The sequence below is a fragment of the Marmota monax genome, unplaced genomic scaffold (assembly GCF_021218885.2).
Source record: "Marmota monax isolate L192 unplaced genomic scaffold, Marmota_monax_Labrador192_F-V1.1 WCK01_AAM20220418_F8-fsc00053, whole genome shotgun sequence".
Classification (NCBI taxonomy): Eukaryota; Metazoa; Chordata; class Mammalia; order Rodentia; family Sciuridae; genus Marmota; species Marmota monax.
This window is the reverse complement of record NW_026693153.1, coordinates 6,876,712-6,899,378: the sequence shown is the minus strand read 5'-3', so window position 1 is coordinate 6,899,378 and position 22,667 is coordinate 6,876,712. Positions and strand designations below refer to the sequence as shown.

The following is a 22,667-nucleotide window of genomic DNA, read 5'->3' as shown; positions in this document are numbered from 1 at the left end:
CTGAGAGCATGAAGATAAAACAGAGATTTGTGTAGGTGAGTTCATTCCCCCAAGTAGGAAGTCACAGAAAAACTCCTTGGATGTTTTAATACTGTCATCATTAAAAAAAGATTTTTTCCTTATGAATAGTTTCTTTTCTCACTGTAACCCCAGTGACTCAGGAGGATATGTGTAATTCTAGCTTCTTGGGAGGCTGAGGCAGGAGGATTGCAAATCCAGAGCCAGTCTTGGCAACTTAGTGGGACCCTGACCCAATATGAAAAGGGGTGGAATGTAGCTCAGTGGCACAGTGCCACTGGTTTCAATCCCCAGTACTGAAACAAAAACCAAATTCAATGAGCTGAAAAGAAGGGGGTACAAGAGATATGTGTATACAAAGCTGACATAGCTCACAGAAATGAAGATGATCAAATTTGTAAAATTTGATTGGTCCATTGTAGCTGAACAGTATGTTGTTTGCCCTCCACTGCCAACAGACGTACTGTCAATGAAGGTCAGTAAGTGCTGTATCAACACGAAAAATAAATACCCACAAAACTAGTTTTTTTTTCCCCCTTAGGATGCAATATCCATATGCTTCATCAAGTAGGAGAGATGGATGATAGGGAGGAAAAGAGTGATGGGAAAGAAAAGGCAAGGAGGAGATAATAAAGTTTTCTTCTTATTGATTAATGTGACACACGAAGTTGAAGCAAGGAATAATGAGGCCCATTAAGGTTAATTGGGAAAAGGAAGAAAAACCCTGAGAGCTTTCATTATTATTGCATCAAGCAGTAGATGACACATTGGAAATAAAGCTTCAACTAAGAACTTGTCTTCCCTGCATTCAACTGGTACTCAGTTAAGCATTCTGATTTGGCTGATGTCTTCTACCTTTAAAATGAAAAAAAGGCAAGTAACAGGCTGGGATAAGAAAATGTCTCCTGAAAAGAAAATTTCATTCTTGATTAAAACACAAGGAAATGTTATTCTCCAGAGGTGGGGAAATAGTATTACCCTGAGTTGTCTTTGCCCATTCAGTTGTTCTTGGAATCTTAGTTGTGAAGAGCTCTTGGGTGGTCTGGTCTGTTTCTTCTGGGGAGAAACACAGTAAGATACCTCATCTGAAATGATTATCACAGTGAAAGTGACAACAGCAACAACCATCCATGCTCTTTTCCGCCCCATGCAATGATGGAAGGGTGAATTCTATTCAAAAAGATGCTTTATAATGACAATTCAGTTAATGGTACATTTTCAATAATTCTTAATATATTGACTGCCTTGTGTTATTATTTTAATGATTACTATAAAAAGTTCCAAAAGATTTTAGCTCAGGATCATTGTTTTATGACCCCACATGTAACTATTAAATGTAGTTATGTATGAAAGTCCTTTAACTGTATATTTATCTTTCGACTCCAAAAATTCTTCAAATTATTTAGCTGAGCTAGGAAAAAATTAGGTCATATGAAAATACGTATATTTTTACCATATAAGAATAAACATTCTTCTGTTTTCCTCATGTGAAAAAAAAGTGTATCTTTATTGACATTCAGACACACTTCTGACAAAGTAAGTATGATAATCTTTCTATCTGGTATTATCTTAAAATTCTTACATCATAATGACATAACAAATTACATTGTTCACTTTGCCATATACTGGATCCAAGGAAATACTTGGTGTAAGTAATATACTGCCTTCTTGACCCAGTTTTTATTCTCTTGAGTCTGCTCACAAGGAAGATACTTATGATAGTTGGCAGGTGATGGTTCCTCCTTCAATAAACCAAGACACATTTAAAAACTAGGAAGTATTTCTTGTGGTCGTTTTTGAAAAGTACTTTTTTTTCTTTTCCAAGCATATGCTAGAACAGATGAGCATTTGGTAACAATAAGGATATATTTTCTCATTCAATTTTAATATTTTAAAGACATTATAAATGTGTTCAGTCACTTCCTTTCAACAGACACACATGAAGGATGGATTTACTTGAAAAGGGATGAAGGTTGTTGCAGGGGATAAGACCACTGGCTAAAACACAGCCGTGTAGGACACAGCAAACACAGGACAAAGGAACCCACATGCATGGACTGGAAACTTTTTCTTTTTGGTTCATTTTTAGCCATGACTCAGGCAAAATCAGTTTCCTATACAATAAACATATCTGAGTCTTTTGACTCAGCTCATACGACCAAGACTTCCTGACTCACCCTGCTTCTGCATGCTTGGTAGAGCAGTCTAGCTGCTGTTCCTGCCCTGAGCCTCTTTCCCATCTGTCTTTAACTTAAAGGACATTTTGGATCTATGCCTCTTGAACTCTCCTTTCAACTTGAGCACCCAGTGTCAATGTCAACTTCTCGGTGACACCTTCCTGATGCCTGGGGTAGTCTCATTTTTCCACCACACTCATTGCCATGTGTAACACTGGGCTTCTTCTGGGAGTTCTAGTGACTAAGAATGAAGTTTCTAAGCCTGGCTTTGACACTAGCTGTCTGATTTTGGTCAGATTTTTTTTTTTGGCGGGGATGGGGGGCGGGGTACTGGAGATCAAACTCAGGGGCACTTAACCATTGAGCCACATCCCCAGCCTTTTTTGTATTTTCTTTAAGACAGGGTCTTACTGAGCAATGAGTTGCTTGGGGCCTCGCTGAGTTGCTTGGGGCCTTGCTGAGTTGCTTAGGACCTCATTAAGTTGCTGGGGCTGGCTTTGAACTTATGATCCTTCTGCCTCAGCCTCCTGAGCCACTGGGATTGCAGGCATGCACCACCATACCCAGCACAAATTTTGAAAAATAAAAAAAAAAAAAAGTACAGCTTTGCTCTAAGAACACTTTTCTTCTTAGAATATAGTAATCCCTGGGTATCTTCAGGAGATTGGTTCTAGGACTTTCCACTACGGATGCTCAATCCTTTATGTAAAATGACTTAGTATTTATATAACCTGTGCACATCCTCCTATATATTTTAAATAATCTTTATACTACTTGTAATACCTACTATAATGTACATGCAATCTATACAGTTGACATAGTGAATTCAACTTGGAATAGGAAAAACTCTTGTTTGGTACCGACACAATTTTTTAAAGAATATTTTTGATTTTTTTTTTGGTACCAAGGATTGAACTCAGGAGCAATCACTGAGTTACATCCCCAGCCCTATTTTGTATTTTATCTAGAGACAAGGTCTCATTGAGTTGTTTAGCATGTCATTTATGCTGAGGTTGGCTTTAAGCTTGCATTCCTCCTGTCTCAGCCTCCCTAAATGCTGGGATTATAGGCATGCCCTATCTTGCCCGGTAATATTTTTGATTTAAGGTTACTTGGATCCATGGATGGGGAATCCATGGATATAAAGGGCTCATTGTACTTGAAATTTTTATATTGAAAATCAGCATGAATATTAGAAGGACAAACATACAGTTAATGTAAATTATCAAATGAAGCAGGTATTTTTTGGTATAATGATAAAAAGAGATCTTCTATTGTTGGGAAACAACCCATAAGCATATTGCGCTTATGGCTATAAGGGCAGTCTCTAAAAAGTAGATTACTCATTAGACTGAAATATCAAAACAAAATTTACCCAGGGTGGTTTGTAGTTCCTCTTGACTAGGACTTGGTGAAATTATAGGTATTAAAGGGATGCCTCGTGACTCTAAAGGAGCTGCAAGAGAAAAGTATCAATGTTGTCAACTTTTAATTCAAAGCCAGCACCACACCAGAATGGTATTATGTAAGTTTTCTTCATTTTAAATAGAAAAGGGAAAGTGATGAAGAAGAAAATTAAGTATATATAGAACTCACAGGATCATGATTATAGAATAATAGAATAATGGTTCTCAGCTGTTTTCCCCATTTTTTAGGACACATAATAAATGACATTCTATGTTCAACCAGCTCCATGAGAATACCTAGTCAAGATGGAGTAGGGTAAGACATGGTTCTGGTCTGTTAGTTACAGCTCTATCCCTCTACCTACCACCCAAGTGAGCAGAGTAAATTACAAAATTGTTAGGATAATTTTATATCTTTTCTAGTTTTACAAGTAAATCACTGGCAATTTTCAGCATTTTGAATGGTATGAATAATAATTTCTCTACAGTACCTTTCCAACTTGTCACATGCTAACGTATTGTAACACTACAGCTGAGAACCACTAACCCAGCAGGAACTGTTAAATAGATGGGCACTGTAAGGCGGAATCATGAAGATAAATGAGGTAGATGAGGTTGCACTCAGTGATGAGCCATCTTAAATTGATCTTCAGAGCAAAGCCTTTATAACAGGAAAGCATCTCTATTTCAGAAAGAGTGATGATAAGAATGAAATGATGAGATGGGTTGAGAAGGAATGATGTTTCAATTATGACCATTTGAGAGAGACCTGCAATCTTGATGGTAGTAAAGAAAACATTTAGAATTGGCAATTATGGGAAAACCATTACCTATTGTTGTCTCTGGTGGCTCGATTCTAAAGGTAACAGGTTGTAGAACTATGTCAAAAGCAAATCAAAGAAACATATTTATGAGAGATCCTACCTGATAAAGTCAAAATAGTCTCTATATTTTCTATATGCATTAATTTAATCATTTGAACATTCTCTAAGAACTATAACTTGAGAAAATTCTACTTTCTAGGTGCTAGTCAGGAAACTTAAACTTTAAAGATCTCATTCACAATCATTTTGTGGAAAACTTGAATAGATACCTGTTTTTTATTTCAAAGTATATTCATTGTCAAAACATAGCTACATTTATATTTTGAAAGGAGGTAAAATAGTTGATTCAGTTCATAATTATGTTTTGTAATTTTAATATGATCTTTCATTCAATTAAAACACTTTCAGGTAATATAAACTTATTATATACTATTCCTTCATTTATATTTCAGATTATATGATTAAATTTTCCCCAAAGAAATATACTGATGTACAATATAATATTACTCAGCATTAAAAGAAAATAAAATTATGGCATTTGCAGTTAAATGGCTGGAGTTGGAGAATACCATGCAAAACGAAGTAATCCAGTACCAAAAGCCAAAGGCCAAATGTTCTGATCCATAATGGGGATCCATTATGGGGGCAGGGCATAGGAAAAATGGAGGAACTGTGATCAGCCAAAGGGGAAAGGAGAGGAGGGGAAGGGGCTTGGGGACAGGAAAGATGATGGAATGAGATGGACATTACTACCCTAGGTACATGTATGACTGCACATATGGCGCAATGCTACATCATGTACAACCATGAATGAAAAGTTGTGCTGCAATTGTGTACAATGAATCAAAAATGCATTCTGCTGCCATATATACTCAATTCAAATAAATAAATTTTGAAAAAGAAAGAGAAATATACTTATATCCACAATTTTTTTCACTTCTTCCATAAAATATATTGACCACAAGAATAATTTTTTTAAAAAATATGCTTTATAACTAAAAATAAAGTAACTAATTTACCAGATTCATGCTGAGAAACTTCAGGGTCTGGTTTATGGGGAAGGAGTGCATCTTTCGGAACTGAAAGAAAAAGATGATAAAACACTATGTAATTCTTGTAAACAGAACCCACTTCCCAGAAAGCATGATGGATGCAAAAGTACTTTCATGATGGTTAAGATAAAGCTGAGGAGATCACCTCCTTCAAAATGCAAAAATGCCACTGTGTAGAGAAGGGTCTGGTGACAGTAAACAAAAACAAAGTTGGTCACAGTTCACCCTGGAGCCCCACTTGAGGAAAGGAAAAAAGAAAAAGTGTGTGTGTATGGGGGTGGTGGTGAAATCACTAATGTAATTAAACACAACCCAAGAAGCTAGGTCTCCCTGAGATCATTTCAAACAGAAAGTCAACTTTCATCTGCAGAGTTTAGCTGCCATTTGATATTATTCATGCTCAAATCCTGCTGACAGCAATAGAAAATACATTATCTTGGCTAAAGTGCATAAAATGGCCTTCATATTGAGGAAAACAGCAAGAAAGACAAAAATATGAAATATCTCAGGGGAGGGCAAAGTTTCATTTTAAATGGCATAAACAATTGTTGTGGGGAGAGAATAAAACGTTAGGAACTGGCCAGTCATTAGAGACCAGCCTGTGCAAGCTAGTGAATGCTAGCTGCCGCCAGTTTGCCTTCCTTAGTGATGGGGCTCTTGATACGTTATGCACTTTCATGCTTGACATGTGTGCATATGGAAAGCCAAAAACAGCTGAACAATAGATTTACTCATATCAGTCCCTGGCATAATTTTAATGCTTGGGCTCTATTTTCACAAAATAGAATGGGAACTTTATATCTTATTTCTTTTTTTCTGGGTACCGGAGGTTGAACTCAGGGGCACTTAACCACTGAGCCACATTCTCAGCTCTATTTTGTATTTTATTTAGAGACAGGGTCTCACTGAGTTGCTTAGCATGTTGCTTTTGCTGACGCTGGCTTTAAACTCTAGACGCTCCTATCTCAGCCTCCCAAGCTGCTGGGATTACAGGCTGTGCCACTGCCCCTGGCCTATACCTTATTTCTTATGAGGGAAAATATTAAATTTGCCTATTGTTCATACCCCATTTCTATGCCAAAATCTCATTTCAAGAGCAGGGCAAAACACTTATTTGGCTCAGTTTCAATGTGAGGAAGACTTCCTTGAGCCCACTTTCTCACTGAAAAGTTTCCCTATTACATTGAAGGTTTCATAGATACCAATGTCTCTGTGGGAAGCTGTGTGATTTTCTTGACTCTTACATGATGCTGGAAAAAAAAAATTAGTGTTCAGGCTAGAACTCTGCCTCAGAAGTAAGATTGGGAAAGCTTTTGAATTATGAGGTAGCCAAGCACCACTTTATTTTTAGTGTAGAAATAGGCAGCATATAATGAACATTCTCTTTTTATTGTTTTTGGGAGTAGTTTAACTTGCATGCCACATCTATTCTTAGTCTATGCCACTAAGTACCAGCTAAATTACAGTTGTGGAGTTTGGTTGATTGAACAGAAACTTGGACTCTCAGAACTTCTCTGAGCTAAAATGTAACACTGAGGAGAATTTGAAAATCTAGATTTCTTTTTTAAAGAAAATAGGAAACTCCAAAATGATCAGTGGAGAACTGATCTTAGAGAAAACCCACCACAATCCTAGACATTTAATCTTTGCTTTGGGGGATTCAAACACTAAAATATGAGGAATTTCCAATTGTAAATCAAACTAAATATTTATTTGGAGGTTGAAGGAGAAAGTACTTCGATTTGGCTCTGCAAAATTCATGAACATACAAAGAAGCCAGAGTTTATAAACACCCTAATTAATTACAGTACTAGACTATACAAAGAAGAGCTTGGATGAAGGAAGAAAAAGCTGAGAAAAGATGTGCTACCAATAAATTCACCATACTGTAAATACATTACTTGCTGCTGCTTTAGTTTACTGAGAAATTTAGGCTAGGATAATGTGGATTCCAGCTGCTAAAACTGGCACTTCTCTTTCTAACCATGAGGTGATGATTTAATAAACTGCCACAGCAGACTTTCTAAAGCAGGTGAAATCAGTGGAAAGGAAAGAAGTAGAAATGTTTACAGGAAAGGGATATGAATCATTCTCCTACTTGATCCACTGCAGTTCTAAGAAATGCACGCTATTATTCTTTTCTTTTCCCTATGTGACATTTCATATGTACCCTAAATTGAGCAAGAACTCAATCCCTAAAATCTACATTGCCTATTTTTTTTTTGGCGGGGGGCGGGGGGGCAACTCATCAATCTAAGTAATGATGATAATTTATTTGAGAGGCAGTTTTGATTTCCTTATACTTACCATTATTATATTGTAGGCTTAATTATGTTAAGCAAATTCACATTTATATTAACTGGCCAATCAATTATATTAACTCTCTTTTTAAATAAAGTGTAACACTTCAAAGAAAAAATAAATTAACAAGAAGGCACTTATGAGTTCCTTTTTCAGCTATGTATCCTTAGCACTGGTCTGAAAGGAAACAGGATCCTATTCTGGCCCCACTTTCCAGGTATTACCTGTGCTCTTGGACACCCTTTCTCCCTTCCCTTCTGAGACTTTTTATTTTCCATTATTCCTATTATCTCCTATTTCTCACCATCAATCCATGTCTCCATTTCTTCCTGAGTTCTTTCCCTTCTACCTATTCAATTGCTCAAATGATCCAGCATCCTGAAAACAACAACAAAACCCAGAAAACAAAAATCCATTCCTTGGCTTCCCTTTCAAACCATCTCTCTCTCGTTTCTTTAATCAAACACTTGGTATTTGCCTCTGCTTCCTGGTCTCTGGCTGTCTTCTGTAGCCACTGTAGTCTGGCTGTCATTCACTAATCTGCAACCATGAGCCCACTATGGATATGCCTTGCTCATAGTTCTGAAGTCAAAGAAGCTCTGAAAATAGTTTTGCAAAAATTTACTCAGCAACAAAAAGTGGCTAGAACTGATCCAAGCACTTTCAGTTTTTATGATTCCTATGTAGCATTCATACTTCTCACTGCAGACTTATCAAAATATTTGTGATCAATTGTGTTCATATACTTTCACCTTTCTAAAATCTGAAAATTGCTGAATTCCTAAGCATCTAGCCCAATGATACAAATAATGGGGTTCTAGACCTGCACTGTTAGGTCAGTAGCCTCTTCTGACCCCTCCCCATTTTACCATCATTGTTGGCCACTCTTCCCTTCTTGAGACCCCTTCCTGCCCAACCTCTCTGGTACCCTCGGATCTTTTTTGACAACAATATCTCGCAACTCCTCTTTCTCTTCACAATTCTTAAATGTAACTGTGATTTCTGACCTCTTGTTTTCTCAGCCTATACATTCTACCGAATGACGCTATCCAAGATTTAAGACCATCTAGAAAGATAATTCCTAAATTCTCATCCCAAATCCTGACTTCCTTTTAGAAATATGGAAAAACATTTTCAATAACCAGTTAGACATCCCCACCTGAGAGTCTTATAGTCCTGTATACCTAACAGGTATAAACCCAAGCCTCTGTTCCTCCTTCCATATTCCCCATCTTGATTAATGGTAATATCATATGCCACTTGCCCCAGCTAGAAATGAGAGCATCTTCCTTCTCTAATATCATTCAGTCACTTCTAGGTCTTACCAATTCCATCTCCAAAAGGCCTTTCAGCATTATTCCCTTTCCTACAACTATCAGTTCAAATATTCATAATCACCCTTCTAGGTTAGTGCAAAACTTCTTCAATGATCTCTTGTCACCAATCTTTTGCCAGCTTATACTCCACGTTTTAATCACAACTGTCTTTCTAAAATACAGAACCAATTATGTCACCTCCATGACAAAAACAACAAAAGCATGCACACTTTAATGTCTAATTGCCTATAGAAAAAAATTTAAAGTACCCAGCATGATGTTAAATACCCTCAACCATTTGAGTCTAATTGACTTTTCACATCCTCATCTTGTACTAATCTTGCCCACAGGGAAAAAAAATGGCCAGCAATTTAGTCCTTCTGAATTCCAGCAGTTTAGCAACAGTGCCGAGTGCTTTGTTACCCTTCTTTTTGATTCCTTACAAATCAATAGCTACATACCTACTTATCCTTTAAGAATGGCTTCAAAGCTCTTTTTCTTGATGATGTCTTCTCCAATTCATACATTTAGAATGTATTGTTTTATTTTATTTTGCTTATATCACTATCTCACTAATCATTGAGATTTGCCTTATTTTATACTTATTTATAGATAGTCCTGTTTTCTTCACTGCACTGTGTTCTATGGCATACATCATATCTAATTGTCTTTTTATCCCTATTTCCCTAAATGTAGAACTGGGCATATAAAAATCAATCAATATTTACTGAATTGAACATGCATTGCAGTATTTTATGAGGGCAAATCTGGGAAAGACAGGCACTTCCCATGAATAGGCACTGTACTTTATTACAAGCATTTAAAGACTCACATGGGCCTCTCCCCCAGATTCTAATTCTTCTGGAAGTTGTAAAATAGTATTAAATTATGGCTTCATGGCATTATTATATGAACACAATCTATGGAATATAAATAAATAATTTGCTAGTCACATCAATAGCTCATTTAGTTTAAGGGGGTTTTGAAGAGGAAAGTGCTGAGTTTCTAAAACTTGGAAAAACACATTGATATCTAATATGCCATCAGGTACATAGCAAACTTCTGGTAACTCCTGATTTGAATCCCAATGTGAGGTTATGTTTTCTCTGGAGGAAATTGATGAAAGAACTATTAAACAAACAAAATTATATAATACATACTTCAGGGGAAAAAATAAGCTTTAGGAAGAAATGATAAAATCTGTAGAAGATGATGGTACTGACCACAAGGCAATGTAAAACAATGACAGTAACAGTGTGACTTGAGGAGGTAATTCTCTATTCAGCTCATCCCATTTATGTCAAAACAATGACATTTATGTCAAAACAATGATGAGGGGAATTATTACCTACTTTTGTCTTGGTTTTCTAAGATTATATCAGGAAACAAATTCATAAGGCTCATGGTCAGGTTTCTCCCTAATCCAAATCTGGCAGTATTTTAAAGTAAGTAATTCAAGAAAATGATTGCTTTACCGAACTCTAACTCAATTATCACTTTAAACAACAGGGCCCAATTTTTAGAAAGCATTTAGAATTAAACCCTCATTCTTTTAGCTTACACACCAAAAAGGCCTAATTGAAAACATGAAACTAACTATGAAAATACCAAAGTTGCAACCGCAAATAAGAAATTTCCAAAGAAAATAGGTACTTTGAAAATTTGGACACCTTGCCAAAATCTACATTTTCTTTCTAGCTCACTCTCAGTGACTGAATTCTATCCTGGTGAATTTGATAGGGGGAAAAAAACAGACAAAAATCAATGGGTACAGAAAAATTTATGAGCAAATTGCTAAACATCATTACCTCTATTTATAAAATGCCATGTTATCATTTTTGTTGTTGTTGTTGAGAAAAAACAAACCATATTATTTTATATTTTAGTTTGGTGAAAATTTTGAGTATAGCATGTTAGAATCGGCAGGTTCTTGGAAAGACATTCTATCCTTGGCATAGTTCTTTAACTTCTGATTGCAATAACAGCAATTATTACAATTTTTGTAAAATTTTGTAGCAATTCCTACAAGAGGAACTGGTCTCTCACGAGACCTCTGAAATAACCTAACCATACCACATATGATACAACAGGGCATTTCAGCATAAATGAAATCTTTTTTTTTTTTTTTTTTTTATACTTGGCACTATTCTAAATGCCTTTTTTTTTTTTTTTTTTTTTTTTAAATTTTTTATTGTGGGTTGTTCAAAACATTACAAATTTCTTGACATATCATATTCCACACTTTGATTCAAGTGGGTTATGAACTCCCACCTTCACCCCATACACAGATTGCAGATTCACATCAGTTACACATCCATTGATTTACAAATTGCCATACTAGTGTCTGTTGTGCTCCGCTGCCTTTCCCATCCTCCACCCTCCCCCCTCCCCACCTCTCCCCTCCCCTCCCCTCCTCTCTCTCTACCCCCTCCACTGTATAACCCTGAGGGTCTCCTTCCATTACCGTGCAATTTACCTTCTCTCTCCCTTTCCCTCCCACCTCTCATCCCTGTTAAATGTTAATCTTCTTCTCCTGCTCTTCGTCCCTACTCTGTTCTTAGTTACTTTCCTTATATCAAAGAAGACATTTGGCATTTGTTTTTTAGGGATTGGCTAGCTTCACTTAGCATAATCTGCTCTAATGCCATCCATTTCCCTTCAAATTCTATGATTTTGTCATTTTTTAATGCAGAGTAATACTCCATTGTGTATAAATGCCACATTTTTTTTTATCCATTCATCCATTGAAGGGCATCTAGGTTGGTTCCACAGTCTAGCTATTGTGAATTGTGCTGCTATGAACATAGATGTAGCAGTGTCCCTGTAGCATGCTCTTTTTAGGTCTTTAGGGAATAGACCAAGAAGGGGAATAGCTGGGTCAAATGGTGGCTCCATTCCCAGCTTTCCAAGAAATCTCCATACTGCTTTCCAAATTGGCTGCACCAATCTGCAGTCCCACCAGCAATGTACAAGTGTACCCTTTTCCCCACATCCTCGCCAGCACTTGTTGTTGTTTGACTTCCTAATGGCTGCCAATCTTACTGGAGTGAGATGGTATCTTAGGGTGGTTTTGATTTGCATTTCTCTGACAGCTAGAGATGTTGAGCATTTTTTCATGTACTTGTTGATTGACTGTATGTCCTCCTCTGTGAAGTGTCTGTTCAGGTCCTTGGCCCATTTGTTGATTGGGTTGTTTGTTCTCTTATTGTCTAATTTTTTGAGTTCTTTGTATACTCTGGATATTAGGGCTCTATCTGAAGTGTGAGGAGTAAAGATTTGTTCCCAGGATGTAGGATCTCTATTTACCTCTCTTATTGTTTCTTTTGCTGAGAAAAAACTTTTTAGTTTGAGTAAGTCCCATTTGTTGATTCTAGTTATTAACTTTTGTGCTATGGGTGTCCTCTTGAGGAATTTGGAGCCCGACCCCACAGTATGTAGATCGTAGCCAACTTTTTCTTCTATCAGACGCCGTGTCTCTGATTTGATATCAAGCTCCTTGATCCATTTTGAATTAACTTTTGTGCATGGCGAGAGAAAGGGATTCAGTTTCATTTTGTTGCATATGGATTTCCAGTTTTCCCAGCACCATTTGTTGAAGATGCTATCCTTCCTCCATTGCATGCTTTTAGCCCCTTTATCAAATATAAGATAGTTGTAGTTTTGTGGATTGGTTTCTGTGTCCTCTATTCTGTACCATTGGTCCACACGCCTGTTTTGGTACCAGTACCATGCTGTTTTTGTTACTATTGCTCTGTAGTATAGTTTGAAGTCTGGTATCGCTATACCGCCTGATTCACACTTCTTGCTTAGCATTGTTTTTGCTATTCTGGGTCTTTTATTTTTCCATATGAATTTCATGATTGCTTTCTCTATTTCTACAAGAAATGCCATTGGGATTTTGATTGGCATTGCATTAAACCTATAGAGAACTTTTGGTAATATCGCCATTTTGATGATGTTAGTTCTGCCTATCCATGAACAGGGTATATTTTTCCATCTTCTAAGATCTTCTTCTATTTCTCTCTTTAGGGTTCTGTAGTTTTCATTGTATAAGTCTTTCACCTCTTTTGTTAGGTTGATTCCCAAGTATTTTATTTTTTTTGAAGATATTTTGAATGGAGTGGTTGTCCTCATTTCCATTTCAGAGGATTTGTCGCTGATATACAGGAATGCCTTTGATTTATGCGTGTTGATTTTAAATCCTGCCACTTTGCTGAATTCATTTATTAGCTCTAATAGTTTCTTTGTAGAGCCTTTTGGGTCTGCTAGATATAGAATCATATCATCTGCAAATAGTGATAATTTAATTTCTTCTTTTCCTATTTTTATGCCTTTAATTTCTTTCGTCTGTCTAATTGCTCTGGCCAGTGTTTCGAGAACTATGTTGAAGAGAAGTGGAGAGAGAGGGCATCCCTGTCTTGTTCCAGATTTTAGAGGGAATGCCTTCAGTTTTTCTCCATTCAGAATAATGCTAGCCTGAGGCTTAGCATAGATTGCTTTTACAATATTGAGGTATGTTCCTGTTATCCCTAGTTTTTCTAGAGTTTTGAACATAAAGGGATGCTGTACTTTGTCAAATGCTTTTTCCGCATCTATCGAGATGATCATATGGTTCTTATTTTTAAGTCTATTGATGTGGTGAATAACATTTATTGATTTCCGTATATTGAACCAGCCTTGCATCCCAGGGATGAATCCTACTTGATCATGGTGTACAATTTTTTTATATGTTTTTGTATCCGATTCGCCAGAATTTTATTGAGGATTTTTGCATCTAGGTTCATTAGAGATATTGGTCTGTAGTTTTCTTTCTTTGAAGTGTCTTTGTCTGGTTTAGGTATCAGGGTGATGTTGGCCTCATAGAATGAATTTGGAAGTTCTCCCTCCTTTTCTATTTCCTGAAGTAGCTTGAAAAGTATTGGTATTAGTTCTTCTTTAAAGGTTTTGTAAAATTCTGCTGTATACCCATCGGGACCTGGGCTTTTCTTAGTTGGTAGTCTTTTGATGGTTTCTTCTATCTCCTCAATTGATATTGGTCTGTTTAGGTTGTCTATATCCTCCTGACTCAATCTGGGCAGATCATATGACTTAAGAAATTTATCTATGCCTTCACTATCTTCTAATTTATTGGAGTATAAGGATTCAAAATAGTTTTTGATTATCTTCTGTATTTCTGAAGTGTCTGTTGTGATATTGCCTTTTTCATCCCGTATGCTAGTAATTTGAGTTCTCTCTCTTCTTCTCTTCACTAGCATCGCTAAGGGTCTGTCGATTTTGTTTATTTTTTCAAAGAACCAACTTTTAGTTTTGTCAATTTTTTCAATTGTTTCTTTTGTTTCGATTTCATTAATTTCAGCTCTGATTTTAATTATTTCTTGCCTTCTACTTCTTTTGCTGTTGTTTTGCTCTTCTTTTTCAAGGATTTTGAGATGAAGTATGAGATCATTTATTTGTTGGTTTTTTCTTTTTTTAAGGAATGAACTCCAAGCAATGAATTTTCCTCTTAGAACTGCTTTCAATGTGTCCCATAGATTCCGATATGTTGTGTCTGTGTTTTCATTTATCTCTAAGAATTTTTTAATTTCCTCCTTGATGTCTTCTATAACCCATTGATCATTCAGTAACCTATTGTTCATTCTCCAAGTGATGTGTGCTTTTTCCTTCCTTCTTTTATCGTTGATTTTCAGTTTCATTCCATTATGATCAGATAAGATGCATGGTATTATCTCTACTCCTTTATATTGTCTAAGAGTTGCCCTGTGACATAATATATGATCTATTTTTGAGAAGGATCCATGTGCTGCTGAGAAAAAAGTGTAACTGCTTGATGTTGGGTGGTATACTCTATATATGTCAATTAGGTCTAGGTTATTAATAGTGTTATTGAGTTCTATAGTTTCCTTATTCAACTTTTGTTTGGAAGATCTGTCCAGTGGCGAGAGAGGTGTGTTGAAGTCTCCCATGATTATGGTGTGGTGGTCTATTAGACTCTTGAACTTGAGAAGAGTTTGTTTGACGAACATAGCTGCACCATTGTTTGGGGCATAAATATTTATGATTGTTATGTCTTGTTGGTGTATGGTTCCCTTAAGCAGTATGTAGTGTCCCTCTTTATCTCTTTTGATTAACTTTGGCTTGAAAACTATTTTATTTGATATGAGTATGGACACGCCTGCTTGTTTCCGAAGTCCATATGAGTGATATGATTTTTCCCAACCTTTCACCTTCAGCCTATGTATGTCTTTTCCTATCAAATGCGTCTCCTGTAGGCAGCATATTGTTGGGTCTTGTTTTGTGATCCATTCTACTAGCCTGTGTCTCTTAATTGGTGAGTTTAAGCCATTAACATTTAGGGTTATTATTGAGATATGGGTTGTTCTTCCAGCCATATTTGTTTATTTCTGTTACTAAACATTGTTTGTTTTCCTCTTTGATTGTTTCCCCCCCCCCTTTTCTGTCCTACCTCCCACTGTTGGTTTTCATTGTTATTTTCCATTTCCTCTTCCTGTAATACTTTGGCTAGGATGTTTTGAAGAGATGGTTTTCTAGCTGCGAATTCTTTAAACTTTTGTTTATCGTGGAAGGTTTTAATTTCATTCTCCATCCTGAAGCTTAATTTCGCTGGATACACCATTCTTGGTTGGAACCCATTATCTTTCAGTGTTTGAAATATGTTATTCCAGGATCTTCTAGCTTTCAGAGTCTGTGTTGAAAGATCAGCTGTTATCCTGATTGGCTTGCCCCTAAATGTAATCTGCTTCCTTTCTCTTGTAGCTTTTAAAATTCTCTCCTTATTCTGTATGTTGGGCATCTTCATTATAATGTGTCTAGGTGTGGATCTCTTATGATTTTGCACATTCGGCGTCCTGTAGGCTTCTAGGATTTGGGATTCTGTCTCATTCTTCAAGTCTGGGAAGTTTTCTTGTATTATTTCATGGAATAGACTGCTCATTCCTTTGGTTTGGAGCTCTGTACCTTCCTGTATCCCAATGACTCTTAAGTTTGGTCTCTTAATGTTATCCCATATTTCTTGGATGTTCTGCTCATGGTTTCTTAACAGTCTTGCTGAGCTGTCTATGTTCTTTTCCAGTTGAAATACTTTGTCTTCATTGTCTGATGTTCTATCTTCTAAGTGTTCTACTCTGTTGGTAGTATTCTCCATTGAGTTTTTAAGTTGGTTTATTGCTTCCTGCATTTCTAGGATTTCTGATTGCTTGTTTTTTATAACCTCTATCTCCCTGTATAGTTGATCCTTTGCTTCCTGGATTTGTTTGCGTAATTCGTTGTCGAAATGATCTTTCATTGTCTGATTTTGCTGTTTAATGTCTTCCTTGATACTCCAGATCATCTGAAGCATGTATATCCTGAATTCTTTATCTGACATTCCATCTGCTGCAGCTGTTACCTCTTCTAAAGTTGCGTTGACCTGCATTGCTTGTGGTCCTTTCTTTCCTTGTCTTTTCATACTGCTTGCGTATCTTTCCTGCAGGTGCGGGCGGCGGCTCTGCTCTCTCCTTATTCCAATTGGGGTGTCGTGGCTACCACGCCGGCAGGTCACTGGGCCTGTTCTGGGAGCTGGTGGCGGCTCTGTTCTGCCCCTACTCCAATTGGGGTGACGTGTCTGTCGTACCAGCAGGCCACTGGGCCTGTCCCGCTGGTCGGTCGCAGATCTGCCCACCTTTCGGGCACGGGTGGAGGCTCTGCTTTGCCCCTACTCCAATTGGGGTGTCGTGACTACCCCGCCTGCAGGATGCTGGGTCTGTTCCTGGCAAGGGAGGCGACTCTGCTCTGTCACTACTCCAATTAGGGTGGTGTTTGTACCCCGCCGGCAGGCTCCTGGGCCTGATCCGCCGGTCTGTTGTAGGTCTGCCTACCTTGAAGGCGCGGGCGGCGGATCTGCCCTGCCCCTCCTACCACGCCTGCGGACCCCTGGGCCTGATCTGCAGGTTGATCACTGGTCTGCTCACCCTGCGGGCACGGGTGGCGGTTCCGCTCCACCCCCACTCCAATTGGGGTCACGTGACCACCACACCGGCAGGGCCTGATCCGGGCGTGGGATAAGGATCTGCTCTGCCCCTACTCGAGTTGGGGTGACGTGTGTACCACACTGGCAGGCCACTGGGCCTGACCCGCCAGGCTGTCACAGGTCTGTTTACCTTGCAAGCGCGAAGGGCGGCTCTGCCCTGCCCCTCCTACCACGCCCATGTACTACTGGGTCGTGGGTCTGCCCACCTGGCGGGTGTGGGTGGCGGCTCCGCTCCGCCCCCTCTCCAATTGGGGTCACGCGGTCACCACGCTGGCGAGCCGCTGGGCCTGCTCCGGGGGCTGGCGGCGGCCCGGCTCCTTCCCTCTGGCTCGAGGACAAATTGAGGAGACTCGGGTGACTGAGCCTCACCCCCCTTACCAGGAGACCAACTGCTTATGTCACCGCTGGTATTGATGAAGATCTCTCCTCCACCGCTTTCTGCTGACATCAGATCTCTGCCATGTTGGTATCCTATGCGAATGGCAGCATTTCGTTCCCCTTGCCAGGCAACCCAAGCAATGGGTGAGTCCTGACCTGCCCTCAGCAGGACCCGGACCGAGACACAGTTTCCGCGGGCTCCTAGCCCCGGTCCAGGGAAGTTCCGGGAGCCGGAACTCGGCCGCTCCGTGCTCGGTGTAAGCTCCTATAAGTGTAAGCTCCAAGAAGCAGCCCCCGCGGGCTCAGTTCCGGGAGCCGGAATTCGGCCGCTTGGTGTTTGGTGTATGCTCTGATAGTAGCAGGGTCCAAGAAGCAGCCTCCGCGGGCTCCGCAGCCCTGAGCCAGGGCGGTTCCGGGACGGTTCCGGGAGCCGGAACTCGGCCGCTCTGTGCTCGGTGTAAGCTCCTATAAGTGTAAGCTCCAAGAAGCAGTCCCCGCGGGCTCAGTTCCGGGAGCTGGAATTCGGCTTCTTGGTGTTTCGTGTTTGCTCTGATATTAGCAGGGTCCAAGAAGCAGCCTCCGCAGGCTCCGCAGCCCGGAGCCAGGGCGGTTCCGGGACGGTTCCGGGAGCCGGAACTCGGCCGCCCCGCGCTCCGTGTTCACTCCGATAAGATCAGATTTTAAGAAGCCCCCAGGCGCTGAACCCTAGCAATCTGTCTGCAAGCCGCAGGCGAATTGCAGCCTGAAATTACCTGTTCTATGGCTGAATGAGCTGCGGTCAGTCAAAAACAGGTGTGGTGACGTCAGTTTACCAACATGGTGGCTGCTGGCCTCCTCTGTGGTCTGACCGGTGTGGAGAACCGAGATGGACCGCTTCCTTCCCCGTCTGGAACCCAGAATTCAGCCCTGAGTGCGGTGCTTGCGCGTCTGGCAGAAACTGCAGCGCTGTAACCCTGCGTCTCTATCCCAGCGCGCCTTGCAGACTCTAGCCGCGGGGCGATTTGCTGAATAAGCAGTTTTACCCTCCGTGCGACAAACCTCTCGCGTTTGAGTCCCCGTAGCCGATCCTCATGCGATGGAAATCCTTCCTCCAGGTTCCGGCGCACCCCACTATTGCTGGAAATTCCTAACAAGATATCCTTTAGCCGTCCTGACTTGTCATACTCCCACACAGTGAAGCAGCACACGGGGGTAATGCACTCCCCTCGCCGCCATCTTCCCCTCAGCCCCATAAATGAAATCTTGACCTCACATATATCAACTCTCATGTTTCAGGACAGCTGAATGCAATAGAATGTGTTTGGCTTAAACATGAAATAAAACATTTACCAGGTGTAGTGTATAATGCTTCTGGACTTGGTGACATTTTTGGTTTTGAAGTAGCACGCTGGGGCCCCTTAGGAACTGAAAGAGAGAATTCAGTTCATGAGTCTTTGGTTTCAGTGTCTCAAGTCATGCTTAACACATAAGGCCTGGTGAGGAATAAGCTGGAATGCTGATAAAACAGGATACGGTTGACCCAGGGGCTAAACAGAAAAGTAAATCATAAGCTCAGGGAGATAAGTTAGAAATCCAAATACTTTTAGGAAAACAAAATCTGAGTAATCACAAAATTTAACAAACCTTCGGGGTATGATAAAGAATTTTTTTATTTCCGAGGATACAGCAATTAAATAAATGCAAGAGTGCTTTTCCTTTATGGATATGTTTGATTGACTTCTTAAATGTACTCTCATGTCTTCTGCTGAAGAAGTCAGTGAAGTCAGAGTGGAAACCTACCAGCACTGACAGGGTCAAGTTACCTCAGGCCACAGCAGAAAAGCAATGGACCATTGAGGACCAGTGGGTTCACTCTACTCCCTTGTGTTTCTCAGGCCTCCAGGAAGCTTCGAATAAACATGTTTCCAAATTAAACGTTTCTTTCTACATCCATTCCTTTGGAATAACAAGGTGCTAAACGAACAGGCACCAAGAAAATATATCTAATTTATTTATAGTTCACTTCACAATTCAGAAATGCTTTTATAGGGATTATGTCTTCCGGTTTACACCATCATGCTGGGAGGAAGGAATTATCAGCTACATTGAAAGGTAAAGAAATAGGCAAGGTTCATACTACTATATAGTTTCTTCAACTTCTCAAGGAACTTTACAAAAATGGCATTGAAGAATCTGATTGTATCCTGATTTTCATATCGTTTATCCCCCCCACAACTAGGAGCACCCATAATTATGACGTTTGATATCTATAAATATAAAATTAACAATAGTAATGTTATTATGTATGAACATAGGAATCTAAAAATCAAAGTTTTATGGACTTATAAGATGGCCTTGATGACTTGTTCCAAATTTTGGATTCTGCTTTGTCCTCAAATGCAAATAAAGATTTCAATCTCTCTAATTTATAAATATACTTTGCATTAAAATAGCAAGAAAGATGACATGACCAATTACAGAATTTTATTCTGAAAAAAGTTGTGGATAAATAAAATTGTGATACATTTTGAATTATTCACATTATTATTAGATGATACTCTTTTTTTTTATGCCCAGCATAATTTGCATTGGTATTATATACATAAATAGAACATTCTCTCACTCAAATGACCTCTTCATATTTACAAGAGTTGGCCAAAGGCAAGGGAAGAGGTACTAAGATTTGAATGTTTGTCTTTAAAATATTTTGTGACATGTATGTCAATTATACACACATATCATTAAAAGACTAATAATCTAGGATAATGCTAGTACCTGTGAAATAAGATTTGTATTCTCATTATGGGTAGGAGAGATATTCATTCCACCTACTTTAAAAACAAATAATTAGAATGGATTTTTTTCATGATTAGTTTTCCAAATTTTTCCCTTACATTAAGTAGCACTGACAAAGCCAGAGGTATTAGGGTTGCAGCTACTTTCCATCAGAGATCCTGATGGTCTGGAAGCTTCCCCAGTTGGGACAATTACAGGATACTCTTCTTACAGTTTGGCAGCCCCTTCAGGTTTTAGAGAGTGGAACGCATTAAGCCTGTGAATCTATCCATTCTCAAGTTACACATCTTGTCAAGAAAGGTTAGCTGAAGGTCTAAATCAAAATTAAACAAATTTGAAACTTAGAATATAGTATAATAATGGGAAATTAGAGCAAATTCTATTTTTATAATTACAGAGTACTAAGATAAAATTACGAATACATTTCTCTATTACTTCATCTCTCCTTTAACTATTTATTTACTTACTAACTAGACATTTTTAGCCTGTGTCTTAACTCCCAATATTTATTTTTTATTTTTCTCTTGTATGTCAATATCTATTAAGTTTTTGTGTTTTTAAAATTTCCATTTCTTCTTCCTTTTTAACTTGCTCTATGATGTATATTCAAATAAAAAATTGAGAGCTGCTTCTCACGTAATTTTAACATCATTTTTAAAGTGAGATTTTTAGTTTCCTATCAACAAATTTAATAGACTTGATTATTTCATAACTACTAGTTTTAAAATTTTTTATTTATTTCATACCTGTCCTATTATTATTTATTAATTAATCACTAATTATTTTTACCAGGACTTCTTATATCTTAATGTTTCAAATATATTATTTAAAATTTCTTATTCTTTGGGGCAATGTTATCTTGGCACCTTCATATATTTATGCATCAGAATGTATTATTTTCATAGTAAAGTTTTGGTAACTAATTAAAACAAATCTAAAAATGCACTTAATAATACAGACTTAAAAATTATTAGTTACTTTAAGGAATTTTTCTTTAAAGAAAAAAGTAAATTTTCTCTCAGAATCAGGTGTGGACCAAAAACTATAGTTTCTCTCCCCTCCTTCAGTGGAGTTTCCAAGATATGATTTAAATACTCATGGTAGAGTCCAGAATTACTACCTGGATCAAGAATAATTTTGATGCTGCTAAATATTTTCCTTTTCCAGACCACTAGTGATAGTGAAGTTTCATTTCCTGGTATCCTTGGGGAGGTGCACCTCAGATATTTTCTGCAGGTAGGTCATATATTAATGATAATTTAAATTAGGTGACTGCATAGGGGAAGTCCATTCAGAGGTGGTGGAAGGACGAGGAGGACAATCTCAAGGTGGGAGAGGAAAAGGGAGTGGACAGGTTACCCTAGGTAAGAAATGCTGGTCTCAACTAGCCCCATCTTAAATAAGGGAACATTAGAGAAGCTTAGTGAATTAAGCTCTCCCAATGAAAAATTCTTTGATCAAACCTAAAGATAATAAAAAACCTTTAGTAGATGAAGACTTGTTTTATATGGGTTAAAAAACTCAACCTGCTATAATCAAACAGAATAACTCTATTCATTTCAAATTTTTCATTTTAAAATATAAAATATATTTACCTGGTTGTGTTTGTGGGATTCTTGGGTGTGGAGATGTTTTTGGCTTGGGAGGAGCACGTGGTGTCTGCCAGGGAGCTACAAGAAAGACATAGTTTTGGAGCTCTTGAGCCCTTCTTGAGAATCACAGTACCTAAGCCTCTAGGAATTTAAAGATGTTGGTTGAGTAACTGAAGACCAAAATACACAGCAAGTGCAACTAAAGCTTCTAAAGGACTACAGAGAAGAGGAAGACAATATTTTTTAAATACAGAAAACAAAACACAAAGGCACACTAAATGACATCCAAGATGTTCATCTGGCAAAATGGAACTGTTGGGATTTTTCAGAAATATCTCCTTCAAAATATCTATTCAATAGGTTGAAAATAAATTTCATAAAATTGATTCTTATAATAAGTTTGCATCATTTCATCAGAATATCTAGGTGTGTTATTTTATACATATGTTTTTTTCTAAATAAAAAATTAAGTTACCAAATTATATTCCAAATATACAGTATATGCTAATAGCAAGTACTAATGGGGAAAATTAATCTTACTAAACAAAACACAATTTTATTGGTTATATCAGGGAAGAAAAATTGAACATCCAAGGTATTTTTCTGTGGAGCGTTATCCCTTTGCTTGATATTCCCAAGAAGTTTTAGGATATACAGTGTAAAACTGATTGTTGCTTCCTTCGCTAAGGAAATTAAAAGTATAACCTGACAAAGGAAGGTAATTATCATATGCAAGCATCATCTGTGGAAGCACCTGTTTGGTTGAACTAAAATGGGTTTTCAATAAAAGATAAGAAAAAAT

At 38.2% G+C, this 22,667-nt stretch overlaps 1 protein-coding gene across 21 annotated transcripts in view; it reads right to left on the bottom strand.

Annotated features, from left to right (window-relative positions):
• The window catches only part of Abi3bp (ABI family member 3 binding protein), a 247,636-nt gene that overhangs the window by 44,180 nt on the left and 180,789 nt on the right, over nt 1-22,667 (bottom strand). For 16 of the 21 annotated variants that reach the window (XM_046455247.2, XM_046455250.2, XM_046455249.2 and 13 more), the window contains 6 exons: nt 21,869-21,943; nt 18,828-18,902; nt 5,445-5,504; nt 4,432-4,479; nt 3,571-3,651; nt 997-1,074 (listed from right to left, as the gene is read on the bottom strand). In XM_046455247.2, coding sequence (XP_046311203.1) covers nt 997-1,074; nt 3,571-3,651; nt 4,432-4,479; nt 5,445-5,504; nt 18,828-18,902; nt 21,869-21,943 — 417 coding nt within the window. The remainder of the gene's footprint in view (nt 1-996; nt 1,075-3,570; nt 3,652-4,431; nt 4,480-5,444; nt 5,505-18,827; nt 18,903-21,868; nt 21,944-22,667) is intronic. The other 5 variants (XM_046455254.2, XM_058582899.1, XM_046455262.1 and 2 more) reach the window with 3 other exon arrangements.